The sequence below is a fragment of the Oryzias latipes genome, chromosome 10 (genome assembly GCF_053564925.1).
Source record: "Oryzias latipes strain Hd-rR chromosome 10, Olatipes_Hd-rR_3.1".
In the NCBI taxonomy this organism is placed as follows: domain Eukaryota; kingdom Metazoa; phylum Chordata; class Actinopteri; order Beloniformes; family Adrianichthyidae; genus Oryzias; species Oryzias latipes.
In genome coordinates this window covers 14412694-14432034 of record NC_136246.1, presented here as the reverse complement: position 1 = coordinate 14432034, position 19341 = coordinate 14412694, and the positions used below count along the sequence as shown (strand labels likewise).

Below are 19341 nucleotides of genomic sequence, written 5' to 3'. Positions count from 1 at the left end.
TGACAGGTTTTAGAAGCACCGCACCTTCATTATTTTCAAACTATTTTAAAGGTTGATGTGACTTTCTGGTGAAGTTCAACTCTGTTTAGGAACAGTTTATCTAAGTCTGTTTGGGCGTCTACAAAATAGAAACTTGTGAAATCTGCAGACTTCTACACTTCGACATGTTAATCTGCATAAAAATGAACATTCATTGACGAGCTTCTGCTCCGGGTTTTCACTTGTTACTTTTGTACATGATGCATTTATACACTTTAAGCTATTGTAAGTCTTTAAATTAGTCTGTTGAAAAACAACTTTTTAATAAAATTTTCTCATTTGTCTCAAACATTAAAAACACTTTACACTCAATGGCCACTGCTATAGGCACACCTTTCCAACTGCTCATTAACGCAAATTTGTAATCAGCCAATCACATGGCAGAAGCTCAATGCAAGTCAATCTGCTGCGGTTCAAACTGAGCATCAGAATGGAGAAGAAATGTGATTTAAAGAACTTTGACCGTGGCATGGTTGTTGGTGCCAGACAGGCTGGTCTGAGTATTTCAGAAACCGTTGATCTACTGGGATTTTCACCCACAACCATCTTTAGAGTTACAGAGAATGGTCTGAAAAAAGAGAAAGTATCCAGTGAGCAGCAGTTCTGTGGGTGGAAAAACCTTGTTGATGCTAGAGGAGAATGGTCAGACTGGTTCCAGCTGATAGAATGACAAAGTGAACTAAAATAAACACTGGTTACAACCGAGATCTCCAGAAGAACATCTCTGAACACACAACACGTCCAACCTTGCGGCAGATGGGCTACAGCAGCAGAAGACCACACCGGATACCACTCTAGTCAGCTAAGAACAGGAAACTGAGGCTACAATTCACAGGTTCACCTAAACTGGACAATAAAAGACTGAAAAATGCTGTCTGGTCTGATGAGTCTCCATTTCTACTGCAAAGTTCAGATGGTAGGGTCAGAATTTGGCGTCAACAACATGAAAGCATGGATCCATCCTGCCTTGTGTCAACGGTTCGGGCTGGTGGTGGTGGTGTAATGGTGTGGGGGATATTTTCTTGGCACGCTTTTGGCCCCTTAGTACCCATTGAGCATGGTACGCCACAGCCTACCTGAGTATTGTTACAGACCATGTCCATCCTTTTATGACCATAGTGTACCATCTCCTGATGGCTTCTTCCAGCAGGATAATGCACCAAGTCATAAAGCTGGAATAAACTCAGACTAATTTCTTTAACATGAAAATTAGTTTACTGGACTCAAATGACCTCTACAGTCACCAGATCTCAACCCAATAGAGCATGTTTGGGATGTGGTGGAACAGAAAATTGGCATCATGGATGTGCAACAACTGTGTGAAGCTGTCATGTAAGTATGGACCAAACTCTCTGAGGAATGTTTCCAGTATATTGTTGGATCCATGATACCAAGGATGAAGGCAGTTTTAAAGATAAAAAAAGGTCCAGCCCGGTACTAGCAAGGTGCACCTAATAAAGAGTTAACCTGTAGAACCTGTACCAGGCCCAGATAGCAGGCTGGGTAACTTTTCAGAACTTGCTCCGGTTAGACTACTTAAAGAAAACATTGAAGGACAGATTTCTACAACAAGTTAAACTTGTCAGGTTTATTTCATAAAAAAGAAAAGTCAACTGTACAACATCCTCATAAAAATGCTAATCTTAGCGAGGCTCCATTCCACAACTGTTCTGACTTCTTCATGGTTCAATAATAAATAAAAAAAATAAGAAAATACCTTTGATGGGAACACCAATCATTAAGGTACAGTAATGCTCAAGTTTTCACACATCATACACAGTAACAAACATCAGCTTCTTCTGAGTCAGTGTAAGAAAATAATCTGAGCCAAAGGACAACTCATGGAGAAAAGAAACTAGAGGAAAAACATCAACCTTCCCAATCTATTCTGGAATTATTTCCTGTAGCTTTAACAGCTCAACTAACTAAATAACAAGGTTAACAAAATAAAATGCCTATTTTAAGCATCCTTCTATTGGAGGCACAGAGGTAAAACTAAAACCTTCCATTATCCTTTAACAAAGGTCCACTGTGATTGTCAGAAATGCGTGACAAAACATAATCTCATTTCTATCCACAGATTCTTCAAAACATTCTGTAGTGGACAACTATTTATTTCTGAACTTTTCTGTGCTTTCTTGCGTCTGGCCTGATGGAGGACCCATTATAGTAGTGCTTTAAACTCCACCCCCTAACCCTGTAAAATAACTTAGTTCAGAATGACTGAGGTGAATGCTTAACTAATTGGTGCTTGATTGTGTCTTCAGAGAGACGTGTAAACACTCTGTGCTGTTGTTTATTCAAGGATAAGCACAGATTTGGTTCAAGGCTACATCCCAGAGAGCTGTCGGTCTCCAAATCTTCAAAGTTGTGGCTCAGTGATCAACATACAGTTCTCCAAACTTTAGCCACATTTCCTTCCTGCTCTTTATTTAGCTGCTGTCCTCGTTTTCTTGAGCGTCCTTCTTGAAGGTTTCATCCACATTTTCCAGCGAGTCGGCCCTCTGTATTGAAAGCTCAGCAGGGTTCATTGTGGGCAGGCTGCTCTGCTCTGGGTGCAGCCAGGGCTTCTGGTTAGGTTTGTTCTGCTGCTTCCACTCTGGATACTTCTGTCCTGCCTTATGCACACTCTTCAGGACCTGAAAAGGAACAGATTATAATCTATGAGGATTATTCCACACCTTCACCCTCTATCAATAATCTGCTCACTAACATTTGTGACGTCTCAGATAAAAGAAACTATACTCTCTGACCCAGTAATGAAGTCAGTATGACAGAATCTGGTTCCAGTCATTTTGGGGCTACATGTGAATGGATTTCAAACCTTTTCTTAAACAAACCTATTTTTTTCCTATTCAGTTTAAGACTTAAAGTTACTCAATGAACAATGCTAACAAAAAGTACAAACTTTGGTCTAAATAGTTTCAATCAATTCATGAAGTGTAACCTGAAAAACAAGTTCCACCAGGAGAACCGCATCGGCTCTAACCGAGATTCTGCTCTGTCAGCAGCTTCAGTTTAACATTTCCGTGGAAACTATTGTGTGAGACGCGTTGCTTTGTTTGCTCACACCTGTGGCGTGTGCTCTAAATTCTACAGGTGAACACACACCCAGCCCGCCACACCTTACAGCCACGTTTCTGCAGGGAAAGGACACATACCCGTGGAGCAAGGACCTGAGACGCTTTGTTGACCACCCACTTTGGGAGAGAGCCTGAAGACAGAACAGACTTTGAGAAACATGTCCAAAATGAAAAATACAAAGAAAGCGTGCTTTGGAAATGCTCTGACCTTTGGGATCAGCTTGTGAAAGGTAGATAAAGGTGCAGCTGTTCGGTCCAGTGTTCTTGATGTAGTAGCCGGTCAACATGGACACGGCCCTGACCAGGTTACCTTGAGCGGGGTATTTCTGTATGAAAATCCCAAGAGATTAAAACCATAACCATCCATGAAAGGCTTAATTTAAAGGCATAACACACTCATGTAATCCTGTTTCGGCCTTGAAAGCAGATGTGTAAAAGATTTGTCTGTTGGAGGTTACTCACCGGATGTTTGACTGAGAAGTTAATAATAATGTACTCGTCATCCTTAACCTGCCAGGAACGCAGAGTTACAACATCCCTGTTTTTTAATGGCTTTGGACAGTTCCCTGCAGAGGAAGGACATTTTAGCATAAGATTTTCACAGGAACCAGCATAAATATCCTTTAAAAAATTAAAGGTCAAAGTCCAGTTAAATCTATACATGTGTCTAAGAAAATAAGTGTGTTCTCTGACAGCCCCCACATGAGTGAGCTGTCAAACGAGGATGCTTACATGAATAATAGCCCACATCTGCATTGTCAGAGAGCCTGGCAATGTCGAAACTGTCCAACATGTTGGGATCCCAGGTCTTCCTGTACTCGCCGTCATGGATTACATCATACATGGTTGCAGCAGACACGTCTTTGATTGTCATTTTACACTGAAACACACACAAACTTTGGTTTAACCAAAGCACATCCAAACACACACCAACTTCTACCCAACCAAAGCAAATCCAGACACACACCAACTTCTACCCAACCAAAGCACATCCAAACACACACCAACTTCTACCCAACCAAAGCACTCCAGACACACACCAACTTCTACCCAACCAAAGCACATCCAAACACACACCAACTTCTACCCAACCAAAGCACTCCAGACACACACCAACTTCTACCCAACCAAAGCAAATACAAACACACACCAACTTCTACCCAACCAAAGCACATCCAAACACACACCAACTTCTACCCAACCAAAGCACTCCAGACACACACCAACTTCTACCCAACCAAAGCACTCCAGACACACACCAACTTCTACCCAACCAAAGCACATCCAAACACACACTAACTTCTTATTACCCTAAACACACACCAACTCATACCTAACCAAAGCACATCCAAACACACACTAACTTCTACCCAACCAAAGTAAACACACACCAACTTCTTATTAACCTAAACACACACTAACTTCTTCCTAACCAAAGCACATCCAAACACACACTAACTTCTTATTAACCTAAACACACACTAACTTCTGTTTAAACAAAACACGTCCACACAGACGTCCAGTACTACACAATATCTCGAGGACTCACCCTGATTTTGTGGACCTTTGGTGCACTATTTGGAGGTGGATTTTCGATCCACACCTGCATGTCATTTTTGTTGTATTTGCTCTGCCAGCAGTTCTCGGCTGATAAACACTGCCTTCTGAAGTCAGCAAAGACCTCGTCGTCGGGTAAAATACTTGCTCGGGTCATGTTGAGACTCTAAAACAGAAGCGTCCGTCCTTTCCGCCTGTTCTGGCTGTAGGTGGGAGATCCTCCGTGCGGCTGCTTTAAGGCTTGTGCGGCGCTGCGGCTCCGCTCACTCTAATATATGCGCAGTGATCACCGATCAGGTCGAGCAGGATTCTTCTGCTAAATTCCTGAGCCATCCATCCCTTCAAAGCAACACCTTTCTCTCCGCTGCTTACATGGCAACACTTCCTAAAACCAGGTGAGTGCGGAGGGAGGGGCGAGGGGATGCCCCGCCCCCATCGGCGAAACTAGACAGTTTCAGGTCAACCTCTGACCTGCGTAATAAAACACACCTCTGGAGTGGGAACTGTAGGAATCAGAATCTGGAATGATCCGGATTGAGAAGTAAACGGTGAGACTGGATTTGGAAATGCGGAAGTTAGCCACTAAGTGATGGTTAGTGACGGTTAGATCACTAAATCTGGATTAAGGAAGAACTATATGAATGAATCAGTAAGGTATAAATAGTCTCTAAAGATGACGTAACATTTTTGTTTTTTAAGAGTTGACAATTTGCACAACATGAACAAAATAACCAACGTTACGTTGACAGCAGCTTGTTTCAGTGGGTTGACGTATCTGCAGCCCTAAAGGGGCAATAAATGCCCCCTGGAATGACAGAGAGAGTGCAGATAATGCTGACATTCAAAAAATATATCGATAAGACTAGATCTTATGCCTAGTCTCATTGAAATATTTTAAATGTAACCTTTTTAAAGTCTTTAAGTGGCATTTTTGAAATAAATATCACAGCGTTTTTCTGCCTTCCTTGCTTCAACATAATGTGCAAACTTTGAAAAAGATGGTATTGATATTGATAGAGTGAAGCAAGTTACATTTCTGGCTGTCATAAATGACAAGGCAATTGGAAATCCCATATGAATATCAAAACAACTGCTGTTTGACATAAGTTAAGTCAGCACTGTGTAACAAATCATTGTATTTACTGGATAACTCCATGCTTGTTCAACATCGAAATGACTATTGAAATTTGGGGAAACGTAAAACAAAATTAAGTTCACTCTGTCCCCTTTAATTTCACAGGTATAGGAACTTGTGCGAGATCTTTCGTTTTATGGGAATGAAAATAATACAAAATTCAAATATCTGGACTTTTATCACTTTTGAGAAATTCGTTGTAGGTTTTGTGTAATTCTAGGTCGAACAAGCCATTTGGTTTATTCCCAGAGCTTAAAAACATCATTTATAAGGGTGATTGTTGTTTGAGGTATTAAATTTGCAAAACAAGCAAACATTTGTACCTCCTCTACAAAAAAACCATTCAACTTTGGTTTTCCTTTTATTTTAAGGATTCATTTATTGACTTGGAGGCGTGTTTTCCATTACAGGCTGTGAAGGTGTGTCTTTTGATGCCATCTTTACCCTAGTTTGACACGATCCAGTCACATTCATGTCCCCACACCTCTCAGTTGTACCATTACATACCAGTGATTCATTAGCTAATAAATAGTATCAGTGTTCTTTGGTATTGTGCGTCACTATGAGAGCGGTGTCACACGCCCATACAATGTGTTAAGTAATAAAGCTAATTTTTCCAAATTAAAACAAAAACATACCACATGTTCTTTTGGTGAAATATCTTTATTTTCTTTATGTGATAGGCCTACACTTGTGTTTCATTAACTCTCCTTTTTATACATAAGATAGTAATAGTACATTATTCACACAAACGTTCCTAAACACGAGTGGACATATTTCCAATAGACAGACACCATTCAGAATAGGACAAAGCTGAGTATTTAGTCTGTGACAAGTAAAGAGCTGCTCATGATAAAATGGAATGCAATTCAATCTTTAAATCATCCTTTTAAAAAGCCATAAAAAGTCAAAACAAAAGCATCAGCCGGTGACCGGTGGCTTTTTGTTGTTGTGTGGTTAGTTTGTTGACTTGTGTTAACACTTGTGTCAGTGAAGATAACGTTGCTGTTAACCAAGCCCACTACACAGGAGAAAACAGGCATGTGGAGCCACAGCGGACACGCAACAATAAATAAAAATAACCATGCGTGTCAGCCTTTGTACTTTGGGGTCAAGCAAACAATGTCGGTCCAATTTACAAAATAAATAAATGCATGAAACCAAAGGCCAGACACAGGCAACAGCCGCACAGGAAAAATACTCCACTAACATCTCTGCACTGTTTTTCTTTTCTTTTATTTTTAACAGCAAGGTTGTTAGTAAGCATTAGCTGGATCTGAGGACATCTACCTACCAGCTCTAATAAACAACTAGTGAAGCCAGGAACCAGTCAGCGGGCTTCTTTGATATCTTACAATATTGTGGCTTGATTTAGTGCACAACATGGTGAACAAACAAGCAAGGCATCGGTGTTCTTATCCATAGACATCCTGCATGGTGAGCATGCTTTTCAAAGTGGTGTAATCAACACAAAACAACAATGAAGATGGCGGTTAAGTCGGTCAGCCTTCAAAGTGAGGCCTGATTAGAAAACCCGAAACACCAGGCGTTTCTGAACTTTGTTCATTTAGGCGATCAAATAATCGATCACTCCTCAGGTGCATGCATACAGCTGCTTTAACAAAACTACAAACACTTGCTGTGTTTATTGGTAGTTACTGATATTTTTAAATGACATTTGGAGGGGGGTTCTCAATGGAAACAATGGACATCAATTCCCTTGTTAAGCATCCTTTTGCAGCACTGCTTTCAAAGCGATCTGACGTTTGGTTTGTCAAGTTTGCCTCATAAACCAGTATTTCCTCCTTTTTGATATAAGATGAGTGTTTGGCGGCAGATTGGCAACAGGATAGTTCTAAAGTGATGAACGCACTCCGTCTGTATTTCCTCAAAGTGAGACAGGAAATAAGCCGTCAAAGATCGCTGCAAGCAAATTCTTCTCTTTTAAAAAACAAAAAAATAAAATAAAAATCTTAGTCATGTACATAACCCCAAGCAGTTTAACTCTACAACAACAAGAGTAACAGCACTAAGATCAGAACTGTGCAATAACTCAAGAGCGGTTAGCTATGTTGGTCTGCAATCCTATATAAAGTCATGCAACTGGATGAAAACCTGAACATCTTGGTCTAACTTATTCTTTACCTTAAATGTGTGAATCAGGTTGAGTACAGTAATGCACATCCACACAGTTACTTTGAAAAGTCACTGAATTGAGAAGAAGGAGAAAGTAAAAGAATGTTCCTCCATCAGGGTGGGTGAAGAGAGTGGCTACAAAGAGAAAAGCTGTTTGTGGGAGGGAGACAGGCTGGTAGGGACCAGAGTGTACTAGCATGAGCAGCTGCTCTCCGTAACAGTCATCTCTGGCTGCCTCTCCAGTTTGATGTCGATCACTGAGGCAATGGGTTAAGTAACATTGTCATAGAATTGCAAGTTTTCACTTCAGTGTTTTCAGCAGGTCTATCGGATGCAGTCATCTGAACAGAGTGCTGTCCTCATTTCCTGAAAAGATCAAATGTGCTTTCAAACAAGAGGAAGCTTTTTTTCCCTTGCCGTTTTAACTTACAATTGCAGAGGGAAGTTCAAGTGCCGACGATGCAGAATCTGAGGTACAACAATACGACATTTGATTTCTATTTGCATCATATTGGAATTACTAAGAGTTGCTGTAACTGATCAGTGTGGCATCGTGTGAAAACCTGCTTTTTCTTTTAAAGAAGTTTCCCTGTAAGGATATGGATAGGATCAAGGTTTTCATCTGAGGTAGTCATTTCTGAAATGCATATTTTCTTTCGTCAAAAGATCTTATGGTTTACCTGTGCATTGGAACTAAATAAATGTGCCTAACACAATTTTCTATTAATGACAACTTGATGCAACAGGGATTGAACAAGACAAGGATACTGTCCTCTTTGCTCTTCTCCGGTGCGCTGTCCATCCCAGGCAAAGCGGCGGCAACACGTCGGAACAGCTGGGAGACAGAGAAGGAGGGTTACAACCTAGCTAAACGAGCAGCAACAAAAACGGTAACAACCATAGATAACTGTTTTTGAAAGAAAAGCCAACCACAAAGGGCTCCCTGCAGTACGGGGATCTGCGATCACAGGAGGCGGGCTTCATCAGCCAATCAAACTAAATAAAGCCTGTCATTGATGAGACAAAGGAACTAGAGTTTAAATGTTTATCCAAGTCCTTCAAGAACCAAGGTGAAGCACCATGATGACTCGGGGGGGGGGGGGGGGTTTGATTACAATACTAAAGTAACAGGGTAATACATACATATACATAAAACAGCTACACAGATGCAGCAAGAGTCCACTCTGTTCATGTATTTACCAAAGTAACAATAATTACACCTCCAACCATTTTTCTCTCTTAATGATTTGAACATAAACTAATAAATTAAATAAGTAAATAAATTCCAACAGTAAAACTGATCAACAGGTCACTATGACATGCTAAAGCAGTACCACTCCAAAGTGAACTGTCACTACAAAAGCTGTTTCACAACCCAAATTTCATATCCGCATACACAAATCAAGATTTGCATGTATGAAGAAAGCCGTCCCATTCACTTTCAACATCTAACAGGATGCCAAAATATTATGTAGTAAACAACTTCCCTGATCAGGTATAGTTGGCAGTAGAGAAATATGAAACATGACCATGGCCAGAAATGGAAGCCAATCTTTGAAAACAGCTCAGATTTTAGAAGTGTTACACAGTAGTGCAGGTCTGTCTTATTGATGTACCCCAACTCATGTTGAGTCTCAATTAAACGTTGGAAATTTCTCTGATGGGTCTGAAACTTTTTGATATGACAAAGATAAATAATAAAAAACATGAGTGCAACAAATGTGAAACAGAAAAGTTTTGGTTAAAAAACAACAAAACAAAAAGAGCTAAACAGTATAAAACATGGTAGTGAGACTTATGACAGGTATGCAAAACAGCTGTCTGCAAGTCACATCCACACTTTCAAAACAAACCAATCAGAACCAAGACAAACTCAAAATAAACACTAGAAGTAAAGCACTAACAAACATGGCTGAATGAAAACTTAATGATTGAGGCATCATGGTTTCAATATCAAAAGATATTTAAGACTAATATACAATAAACAAAACACCCAAGACTACATACACGCATGAAGAATTTGAGTTAAATGTAAACAAAGATAAAACCTGTACTATACCAAACCATATACATGGTATTTGACAGTCACAGATTCACCTAAAAAGATGAGCCTGGTCCGTAATGATCATCATAGATCCATTTAAACGGAAATAAACAAAATGTAAACAAAATGGTGTCCTTTGGAAAGACACTGAACCCCACATTGTTCCTGGGGGTTATAGGTTGGCGCCAGTGTTCGGCAGCGGGGCCGCCATCATTATGTGAATGGGTGAATGGGTGAATGGGACTGTGACTGTAAAGCACTGTGGGCCTTCAAGTAAGGTAGAAAAAGCGCTTTACAAGTATACGCCATTTACAAACATTTTTTTTAAAGTATTCGGAATATACAACTGAAATGGGTTATAAAAGAAATTGTTCATCATATAGATTTATTATGAATATGTAAAAAAGACAAAAATAGTTTTAGAAAAAACAAACATTTTAAATATGGTATTATACCAAAATAAAAAAGCCTAAAGATGCACCACTTCAAAGACCAAAACCCTAAAGCAGCAGTGACTAACTGGAGTTTTAGTAGTGTTCTGACCTTTGATTGTGTATGAAAACTGGAGTGAGCGAGTGTGACATCACCAACAGCAAATGACTTGCTTTAGGGCTGCACGATATGAGGAAAACTCGCGATATGCGATATTGGTGATTAATATTGCGATAACAATATAATTTGCGGTATATAAACAAACAGCAAAACAACCAAAAACATCATCTCCATTTCACTGCAACAGTTTAAAAATTATACTCCAAATGACCCTTGTCGACGTAGGAGGCAAACATCAAACATAAAAGGGCTCATCTGATTGATCAACAACGTAAACGGGTCCTTCTGATTGGTTAAATGCATAAAGGGATTTATTTCATTTGTTCAATATTTCAAGCTGCCACGAGATTGTTATAGCAGATTTAAGGTAACCATTTATTGCGATTTTCGCCGTCTTTTGCGGTATGCATATTGCACAGCTTAATGTCGCGATAACGATAAATTTGCGGTATATTGTGCAAGCCTAACTTGCTTCCAGTTCCAATGAAATTAAGTCAATTCAATTGCATTTTTTTTTTGCAAAATGGAGGTTGTCATGTTGGAACTAGAAATCATCAGTAAGTAGTGATAGTAGTCGAGATTTCTATGGCAACTGCTCTCACCAATCACCAGCGAGCTTGTTGAAAGTCCACACCCCTGCCATTCGAAAGGGACTCTGGAGAATCAGCCAAACGCTTCAAATATTCAAGGTGAGACCACAAACTTTTACTAAGGCATCTGGTTAGCCAATTTATAACTTGAATAACTTGCACTACAGAAAAATGTGAAAAAATAGGATTATTGAGGGAAAAAAGGTATCAGAGCAAGAATGGTTATTCTGACAAATAGAATGAGTTCATCTGATTATTTCTCTATAGAAGTCTATGCCATTTTGGCTTCTTGGAACCAACAGGTATGTGAGGGGAGGAGGGGTCACCCAGTCCAGTTCTCATATACAGTAGATGGTTCTGGCTCTATAAAAAGGATCTGGAACTGGCCTTGATTTGATAAACCACCCATTAGATGTTAGAAGATAATGAGAAGCACTACGATCCTCATGCTAAACTATTTTAGACAAACATTCTGCATGGTTGTGACCATATTTGGTAGCAACCATCCTTAATGAGGTTCTATCCAGAACAAGTATTGCTGGTTTACTTTGGTACTAAATTGGTTGTCAAGCTTCCCGATATACTCTTCTGGCACAAAGGTTTAAATGAGGATAGCCTTATTGTGAAAGTGGCTCTGGACGGAAACTGTTTTGGTGCTGACATGGCTGATTTAATGAACTGTTTAGCAAACAGACTCCAAGTGTTTTAGGGTAAACAGTTCGCCAGCTATTCATTTCTCACATAGTGTATTAATGCCAAATAACTTTAAATAAAAATTGCACCTTGCACATTGAGATCATCTTTACGAAAATCCTTAGAAAGTTACCACAGTTAAACAGATCATCAACAAGAACAGTTCAAGTCAAACTTTACCTACTAGCAAAGTCTGTGGAGGTGAAATTACAACGACCAGAGGTCATTCAGATCCAAGTTTATCAACATAAAGATGAGTTATGACAAGTGAGGAGAAAGAAAAGTACATGAAAAGTAGATGACATGAAGAGAAAATGGGTTAGAGCCTCTACCTTTAGAAAACAGAATCGCTACCTGTTTGACATTGTAGCCAGTCTTTGCGCTGGTTTCAATGAACATGACATTCAGTTCCTTAGCTCTCTGCTCGCCCTCCTCCGTGGTGATCTGTCTGCTCCGGTCAAAGCAGAAGGGGGGGAAGGACGAAGAGACAGATATGGAAAGAGATATTGTAGAGATCAAGCCAAAGGGGGAAGGGGAGAGAGAAACAAGCAGAGCTCAACACAGAGTATTGCTTGAAAAGTGGAAAAAAAAGAGGTTAGTTTATAACTCAAACAGAAAAGGAGACGAAGGGAGAGAAGCTGTTGTGTTTTGTTGGATGGGGGTACCAAGACACTGACCTGACAGATCACTCATTCATCTAGATGTCAAAAAAATGACATCCAAAAGCTCTCAAGTAGGTTCACTCATTTACAGGCTTCTATGACCCATGCTAGAAACTGCATGTTTTGTCAGAATTAGACGTTTGTCGCCGCACACCAACCTGTTTGACGTTATAACCAGCCTTGGCGCTGGTTTCTATGTACATCACATTGAGTTCACGAGCTTTCCTCTCTGCCGCCTCAACAGAAACTTGCCTGCCATGTTGCCAGGAAGGGGAGTGGAGGGGGAAGTGGACAGGTTGGCATGCAGTTTTGAGGGGAAACACATACAACAACAAAAACAAATGAATAATAATAATATTAAATCAATTCAAAATGACAATAAATTAAAAGCACAAAGTAAAAAAAAAAAAAAAAAAAAAAAGGGAAACTGGTAAACAGAAACATGTTCAACTAATACGAAAATAAATGCATTTAATGTACAATAAAATGACTTAAACATAAAAGATGATGAAGGTCAAAATTGGGCAAGATGTACTGAGGGTAACAACAATGGGATTCCAGGCTTTGGCGGAGTTCACATACAGCAAAACTATACACTAACATTTTTCTCATTTGGAGAAAAATGATACAACAGTCTAACTGTAAGAATATTTAAAACAACCCCCACTGTCATTGTATACGTCATTGTACACCCGTGTACCTTTTATCCGCCAAGTCTGTTTTGTTACCGACAAGCATGATTATGACATCACTTCCTCTCTCTGTTCTGACATCATCAATCCATTTTGAAGTTTGCTGAAAGGAGTTGAGATCTGTAAAAAAAGAAATTATTGTTGCAAACATTTAATGTAAATATTCGCCATTGCAGCACTGAAAAAGGCACAAGCTGCAATTAAAAACTAACATTGTTCTATTATAAATAAACAAAGCATCCGACATGAAACCCAAACTAAGTTAGTGAAGAGGAAATTCAGAATAGAAGCTTGAAAGAAATAATTGATGTTTAGATTAGGATAGTTAATAGCAGGAGATAAGAAGCAAGTTGTTTATAAGAGTTTTCTTGAAAACACCACTACATTTGGGTGACAGCCTCAACTCACTGGTTATGTCATAAACAACCACAGCAATGGTAGAGTCACGGATGTAGCTTGGAATTAAGCTACGAAAACGTTCCTGCCCAGCAGTGTCCCAAAGCTGGAGTCGAACCTGAGGGTTGGAGTGAAGAAGAGCAAAAAGACAAAAAGAGGGAACACATGAAAGGAGGCAAAAGGAAAAACGTGAAAGTGGAGACCAGAGCAGAAAGGGTTCAGAAACCAAGCAAAGATGGAAATTGATTCTTGTGGAAAAATAAGCGGGGGAAAAAAAATAAAGCAGAGATTGGGAGTTTTATGCACACAAGAGGTGAAAAAACCCTAGCTGAATAAAATCTGGGTACCATATATCTTCCAATAGTGGCTGGTCTCTAATTGAACTAAACTCAGATAGACGCCTGGTTTAACAGGTGCTTGTTACTTTAGACGCCGGTCTCTAAAGAGGCCAGGCTCCTTTAAGAGCCCCCCCCCCCCATATCTGTGCACAGTCGTGCAGACGTCGGGAGTCTGTTATTGTCAGCCAGTGTAGCGATGGCCAAGAAAAGCTCATTTGATCTAAATTTTGTGCGGTGGCATCATAAGCCAAAGAACATTCTGGTTAGGAATCTGCGCAACATTTTGGGGTGGATCCTAAACGTATCCGAGCGCAAGCACATGTATGATACTGAGAAGACGGAGGCAGAAACAAGCTAACCAATTTCCTGGTGGAGGTGCAAAGAGAACAATAAGAACTGGTTTTAACGTCTTATTGAGCAAAGAGGGAAAGGTGTGTGTTTATTTTCAGGAAATCCTCTTCTCATGAAAGCCAAGAGGAATTTTGATATGGAGATAGATGACGGTGCAAAGACATAAGAAACGTTCACAGCCAATGCTAATCAGAAAACATTATAGAATATTATTTAATTAAATCCTTAAATGTTCATCTGGAGGTGTTGTCCTAATGTCTTGACTAAATTTCACCACTAAATAAACCCATTAGCCATCAACCTTCTGTGTTTCAAATAGACGCCCGTCTCTAATAAACGCCGGGCTGGCTACCACATACTTGGAATAAAGCCCGGGGCAACTATTGGAAGATGTATGGCAGTTATGAAGAATCCCAGCCCATAAGGGAAAATAGTATTGGGTCTAACGGCCTCTTATGTCAGCATTATATAAAGCACAGGCAGATTTAGATGATGCTGGAAAAGACTTTTCCACCACATCTATTACAGTCATGCCATCTAATAGGGTTTGCGATGCAGGTAAATGCTTTGATCTGTGCCCTTCCACATGTTAAACCAGGACATGGAGTTGAGGCAAGGCTATGATACCTACTGGCTATGTCATAAACCACCACAGCGGCGGCTGAATCTCGGATGTAACTTGGGATGAGGCTGCGGAAACGCTCTTGTCCAGCTGTATCCCAAAGCTGTAGCCGGATCTTTGGCCGGCCAAGATACAAATGTTGGAACAAGGGGAAGGGGGGCATTTTAACGTCCAGCAGGGGGTGGGGTGAAAGGAAAAAATAAAAAATAAGGATGGGAGCTAAAAAACATGAACACATCTTTATCAAAATAAAAGGCAGAATGTAGATCAATGTAAAAAATAAAAGAAAACACTGTGAAATAGTGAGAGGAAAATGAATGGTGCTCATTACATCCAAAGCACATGCATGCTCTTTCAGCACTTTAAAAATGACAGTGATTAATGACAGCACCAGGAAAAGAACAGACTTACCGTGCGATCTTCTAGGTACATGGTTTTTGACAAAAAGTCGATGCCAATTGTTGCCTGCAATACAGAAGTTGGAATGAAAACACTATACAATACATACAGCCCAAGGTGTTGAATGCAAAAAATAAATAAATAAAAAAGCAGAAAAATCTGCTTTATAAATGAGAATAGATGCATCTACAAAATAACAAAATATTGTCTTTAAAAACTCTGATATAGCATTAGAAATATTCAGCTAGTATATGACACAAATAATCAGATTTTTTTAATGTTCAGTTCCAAACACCTGATTCAGGACAAAATCCTGATCTGATTCAGGCTGAGAGATTTGTGAATGTTTAATATTAGGAATCCTAGGGATTCTTTTTAGGTTAATTAGACCCTGTTGTGTGTGACAAAAAGCAATGAATATTCAACTCAAACAACATTCAAGAAAATTCTCATATAAGACGCATATGCAAATACAATTGTAATTCTACATCTGTTAGGGGAAAGACTTGGTGGCATTCTAAAAACATTTTTAGAATATAGAGAAAGAAAAAAAAACATTGGATGACAGTCCCAAAACAATGGCTTATTTTTTGCATTATCAGGTAGCAGCGGGTAAAGAAAAATGAATAGGAATGCCAATGCATAAACAAATGATGCTGAAAGTTCACACTGAAAAGGAACACTGAGATTTGACATAATGTTTTACCTGATAAGTGTTGTCAAAACTGTCATACATGAACCTGGTAATCAAAGAGGTCTTCCCCACTGTTCAGACAAAACAAACATTCGTTAAACTACATTTTAACAATAAACAGCAATGCTCTGATTTGTTAATACAACTAAGTATTAAGTTATCTAAGGACGGAGCCACTTAACATGTGAGTAAAGACTCATCACTGAAGTAGACTGATGAAGAACCCACACGCTGAGCTGGCAGTCAGGGCGGAGCCACAGGTTTTGGAAATTTAAAATGGTCTACTCTATACATTTCGTCCCGAACCCAACACTTGAATAGCCAGACCAAAAAATTAAGTTGGCAAAACACATTTACACTTAAAAGTTCCGGTTACAATGACTACAAATAAAAAATAAAAATCTGACTGAATCCACTGGCCGACGTGGCTCTCTAGCTAGCTAGTAAGTTGCTAGATGCTAAAACGACTAACTTCAGACTTCACAGTTGGAAGCAAGAATTTACATAAAAATGATTACATTTAAGTCGAGAAATTACACATTAGAACAAGTTAACATTCACACATAGCCTGAAATGTGTGTCTTTACTAGTAAGAAAGAGCGAGTTCAGCTAACTAATGCTAATGGATGCTGCGGATGCAGATACTTAGAACCTAGTGACAATGGTGGTAATTGATTCAATTGGACAACAAGCCATATTCCAGGATAACTGTAAAGCAAATTCCGCAGCGAGGCAATTTATGATTTTATTTGCATTTATTGTGAAACGACGGAATGTATTTGACTAGCTTAGCAGCAAGTTACCGCTAGCTCACGACAGCTCCCTCATGACATCATCGCTACTGCAAAACAAGGCAGATAGGGCTTTAAACCAAATTATTCCCAGACCTATTTTTTAAAGTCGTCCTTAATTCATTATTTTATTTCATAACCGGAACCGTAAACCTGCCTACCATAGCTACCCCGATTATCAATCAATTAGCAAGTCGACCTTTCCTTAACATTTCCTTCGGACACCGGGACAAGATTAACATTTCTTTGTAGAACATCATAAACATCTTACCACTCTGTTCACCCAGAAATACGAGTTTAAACTTCCGTAGAGGGTTGCCAAACTCTCCGCCGCCGGTCGTAGTTGACATTTTGTCAAAAAAAGATACAGCTAAACTAGCGGACTAAGCTAATAACGATGTGGAGTCTAGACTGTAGAGAACCAAACGGAGCAGCTATCTGTAGCATTAACCAGCGCTTTTGTTATCTTAGGTAGAATGTGATGACATAGCGCCACCAGAGAGCTAGCTGACGAACTGCAAAGACCACCAGCTTAAGAAAAATGCTTTTATTTTGTAAAACAGTTCAGCTTCCTTCCTGTTTCTTTTTTTTTTTTCAAACTTTATTGAATGTAAAAAAATCAATACAAAACAATGTTGAACAGTGAACAACAACGAAGGAACAAGCCAGGGGGTTTATACATTTTATGCATATATATTGAAACTAACACACAGATCTAATGTTTCCTTCCTTTTTCTTGAAGCTTGGATACATTAAAAAAAAAAAACTTTATTAACAAATATTGCACTTACAACAAACCAAATATTGACACTCCACACCATGTTCTTACTGTTCCCACACATTTAGAACTTGCACGACATCTTTTTTTGCATAGTCATATATATATATATATATATATATATATATATATATATATATATATATATATATATATATATATATATATATATATATATATATATATATATATAATTAGATATAGGACAGTCGACAGTCGACAGTAAGTTGGGGACAGTCTACCAGCTGTCCCCAACTTACCCCCTTCCTCATATAACCTCATATTAGGGTGAGGGGGTGGGGGGTCTAGCCTGCGATGCGCCTTGGGGGGGGGGCTACTTGGCAGTGGCCCCCCTCCTATGGTTGCCGTATGGAGTGGGCCCCCCCTCTTTCGGTTTTATTTGCACCTTAGACATGAAGGGTCCTTGGTAGGGGGGGTGCTTGGACATGACTGCAAGCAAGCAGCAGATGTCCTCCTGGCACCCTACCCACCAATTTTAACCGCATCTTAGACATTTAGGGCCCCTTGGTGGGGAGGGTGAGGGGACATCACTGTGAGTAATCAGGAGATGTCCCCCTAGTGCCCTACTCGCCAATTTTAACTGCACCCTCCTTAGTACACACACCCCTCCCCCTTCAATATATACATTCCAACATAAACACACACACATGCACACACACACCCTCTCATACACACATACACGCACACACATTTTGCAAGGAAGGTGGGACCTGGGTCCATCTGTCCCCTACCCCTTCCCTGGTGGGGGGTGCGGGCCCCTTGGCGATGGTGGCCGTGTCCCTTGGGTGCCGGCTCCCTGGGCCCGGCGGTGCTCTCTCCGCACGGTGGGGGGGTTCATATTACACCTGAGCCGGGGGTGTTCGTGTCCCTGGGGGGTGGGTCCTGGTCCTTGCCCCTGAGCGCTGGGCCCCGCCAAACTTCCAACATGGCCGAGCCTGGTCGGGCCATATTTATAACACCCCTTGTGGGCCACCCTTTTTTCCCCGGGGTTCCCCCCTCCTGGGCGGGGGCGGCGGGCCCCTGCCTTGCTCCTCCCTGGACCAACCGTGGGCCGGGTGGGTGGCTGCCTGGAGTGCGGAGCGGGTCTCCCTTGGGGGGTCCTGGCTCGTACCTGGGGTTGGGGCGGGGGGATGCCCGGAACTCCTGGGTGGTGGTGGGGTGCTCGTCTGGGGCTGTGGGCGTCCTTCTCCGGTGGGGCCCTGCGTTGGGCTCTTCCGGCGCGGCGGGGGGGCTGCTTTCCTGGCTGGGCTGGGGCGGCGCCTCCCTGCTCTCTGGCTCTGGGGGCCTCGCGGCGGTCCTGCTGGCCCTGGCCTGGGTGGTGGTCTTGGTCGCCCGGGGGGCGGTCGCTCCCTACCTGTTCCCGTGTGGCGTTGGGGGAATTCCGGCTGCCGCTGCTGCTGTGGCGGGGGTCTGGGTGTGGGGGTGGCTGGGCGCTCCTCCTCCTTCTTTTCACATTCCACCATCCATTTTAGAAGAACATAAACACTCACCTGAGCACAGGTGTTAGCTCACTTTGCACTTATAGTTTGCATGATTGAATGAATGAAAGATTTCACACTAGTTGGTTTAAAGGCATAGATATGCGTTCGTGAACACTATCTGTTTTGTGTACATGTTGACATGTGAACATTTTTTTGCAGCTAGCAGGTGTGTTGATAATATTTGAGTGTGTGTGAACAGGCCCCGCCCTTTTTGTACTACATTTGAACCGTACCGTAATGATAAACAACCAGTAAACCTGTCTGCTTTATGCTGCTTCATGGTCTTA

The 19341-nt window shown here is 40.8% G+C and overlaps 2 protein-coding genes across 7 annotated transcripts; both read right to left on the bottom strand.

The window, feature by feature from the left end:
- Positions 1-1599: 1599 nt before the first annotated feature.
- On the bottom strand, positions 1600-5267 carry stard14 (START domain containing 14). The gene is made up of 6 exons (XM_004073119.3): positions 4672-5267; positions 3855-4002; positions 3585-3688; positions 3331-3448; positions 3201-3253; positions 1600-2678 (listed from the first exon to the last, which is right to left on the bottom strand). Exons 1-6 carry the CDS (start codon positions 4834-4836, stop codon positions 2472-2474), a joined length of 795 nt encoding a protein of 264 aa, XP_004073167.1. The 5' UTR covers positions 4837-5267; the 3' UTR covers positions 1600-2471.
- A 1191-nt stretch (positions 5268-6458) lies between these two features.
- On the bottom strand, positions 6459-17357 carry rab41 (RAB41, member RAS oncogene family). 6 transcript variants are annotated; one of them, XR_013658529.1, is made up of 9 exons: positions 17046-17316; positions 15996-16054; positions 15302-15355; positions 14900-15005; positions 13192-13303; positions 12650-12743; positions 12184-12277; positions 8719-8785; positions 6459-8207 (listed from the first exon to the last, which is right to left on the bottom strand). XR_013658529.1 is itself a non-coding variant. In XM_004073118.5 (8 exons), the coding sequence occupies exons 1-8, from the start codon at positions 17122-17124 to the stop codon at positions 8143-8145; spliced, it is 636 nt and encodes a 211-aa protein (XP_004073166.1). In that variant the 5' UTR covers positions 17125-17357; the 3' UTR covers positions 6459-8142. The 6 variants fall into 6 exon arrangements, 4 of the variants coding, with proteins under 4 accessions (XP_004073166.1, XP_004073165.1, XP_020562118.1 ...); XR_013658528.1 differs by lacking the exon at positions 14900-15005 and adding an exon at positions 13592-13697; XM_004073118.5 differs by lacking the exon at positions 12184-12277 and having other exon boundaries at positions 17046-17357.
- Positions 17358-19341: the final 1984 nt, after the last annotated feature.

Coding starts and splice junctions, on each gene's coding strand:
- stard14 (XM_004073119.3), bottom strand. CDS start 4,836: ATGACCCGAGCAAGTATTTTACCCGACGACGAGGTCTTTGCTGACTTC. Junction 3,689..3,854: donor AGATGTGGGCTATTATTCAT/GTAAGCATCCTC, acceptor CTTCCTCTGCAG/GGAACTGTCCAAAGCCATTA. Junction 3,449..3,584: donor ACTTCTCAGTCAAACATCCG/GTGAGTAACCTC, acceptor ATTTTCATACAG/AAATACCCCGCTCAAGGTAA.
- rab41 (XM_004073118.5), bottom strand. CDS start 17,124: ATGTCAACTACGACCGGCGGCGGAGAGTTTGGCAACCCTCTACGGAAG. Junction 16,055..17,045: donor ATTTCTGGGTGAACAGAGTG/GTAAGATGTTTA, acceptor TTGTCTGAACAG/TGGGGAAGACCTCTTTGATT. Junction 13,304..14,899: donor GGTGGTTTATGACATAGCCA/GTAGGTATCATA, acceptor CTTTTTTTACAG/ATCTCAACTCCTTTCAGCAA.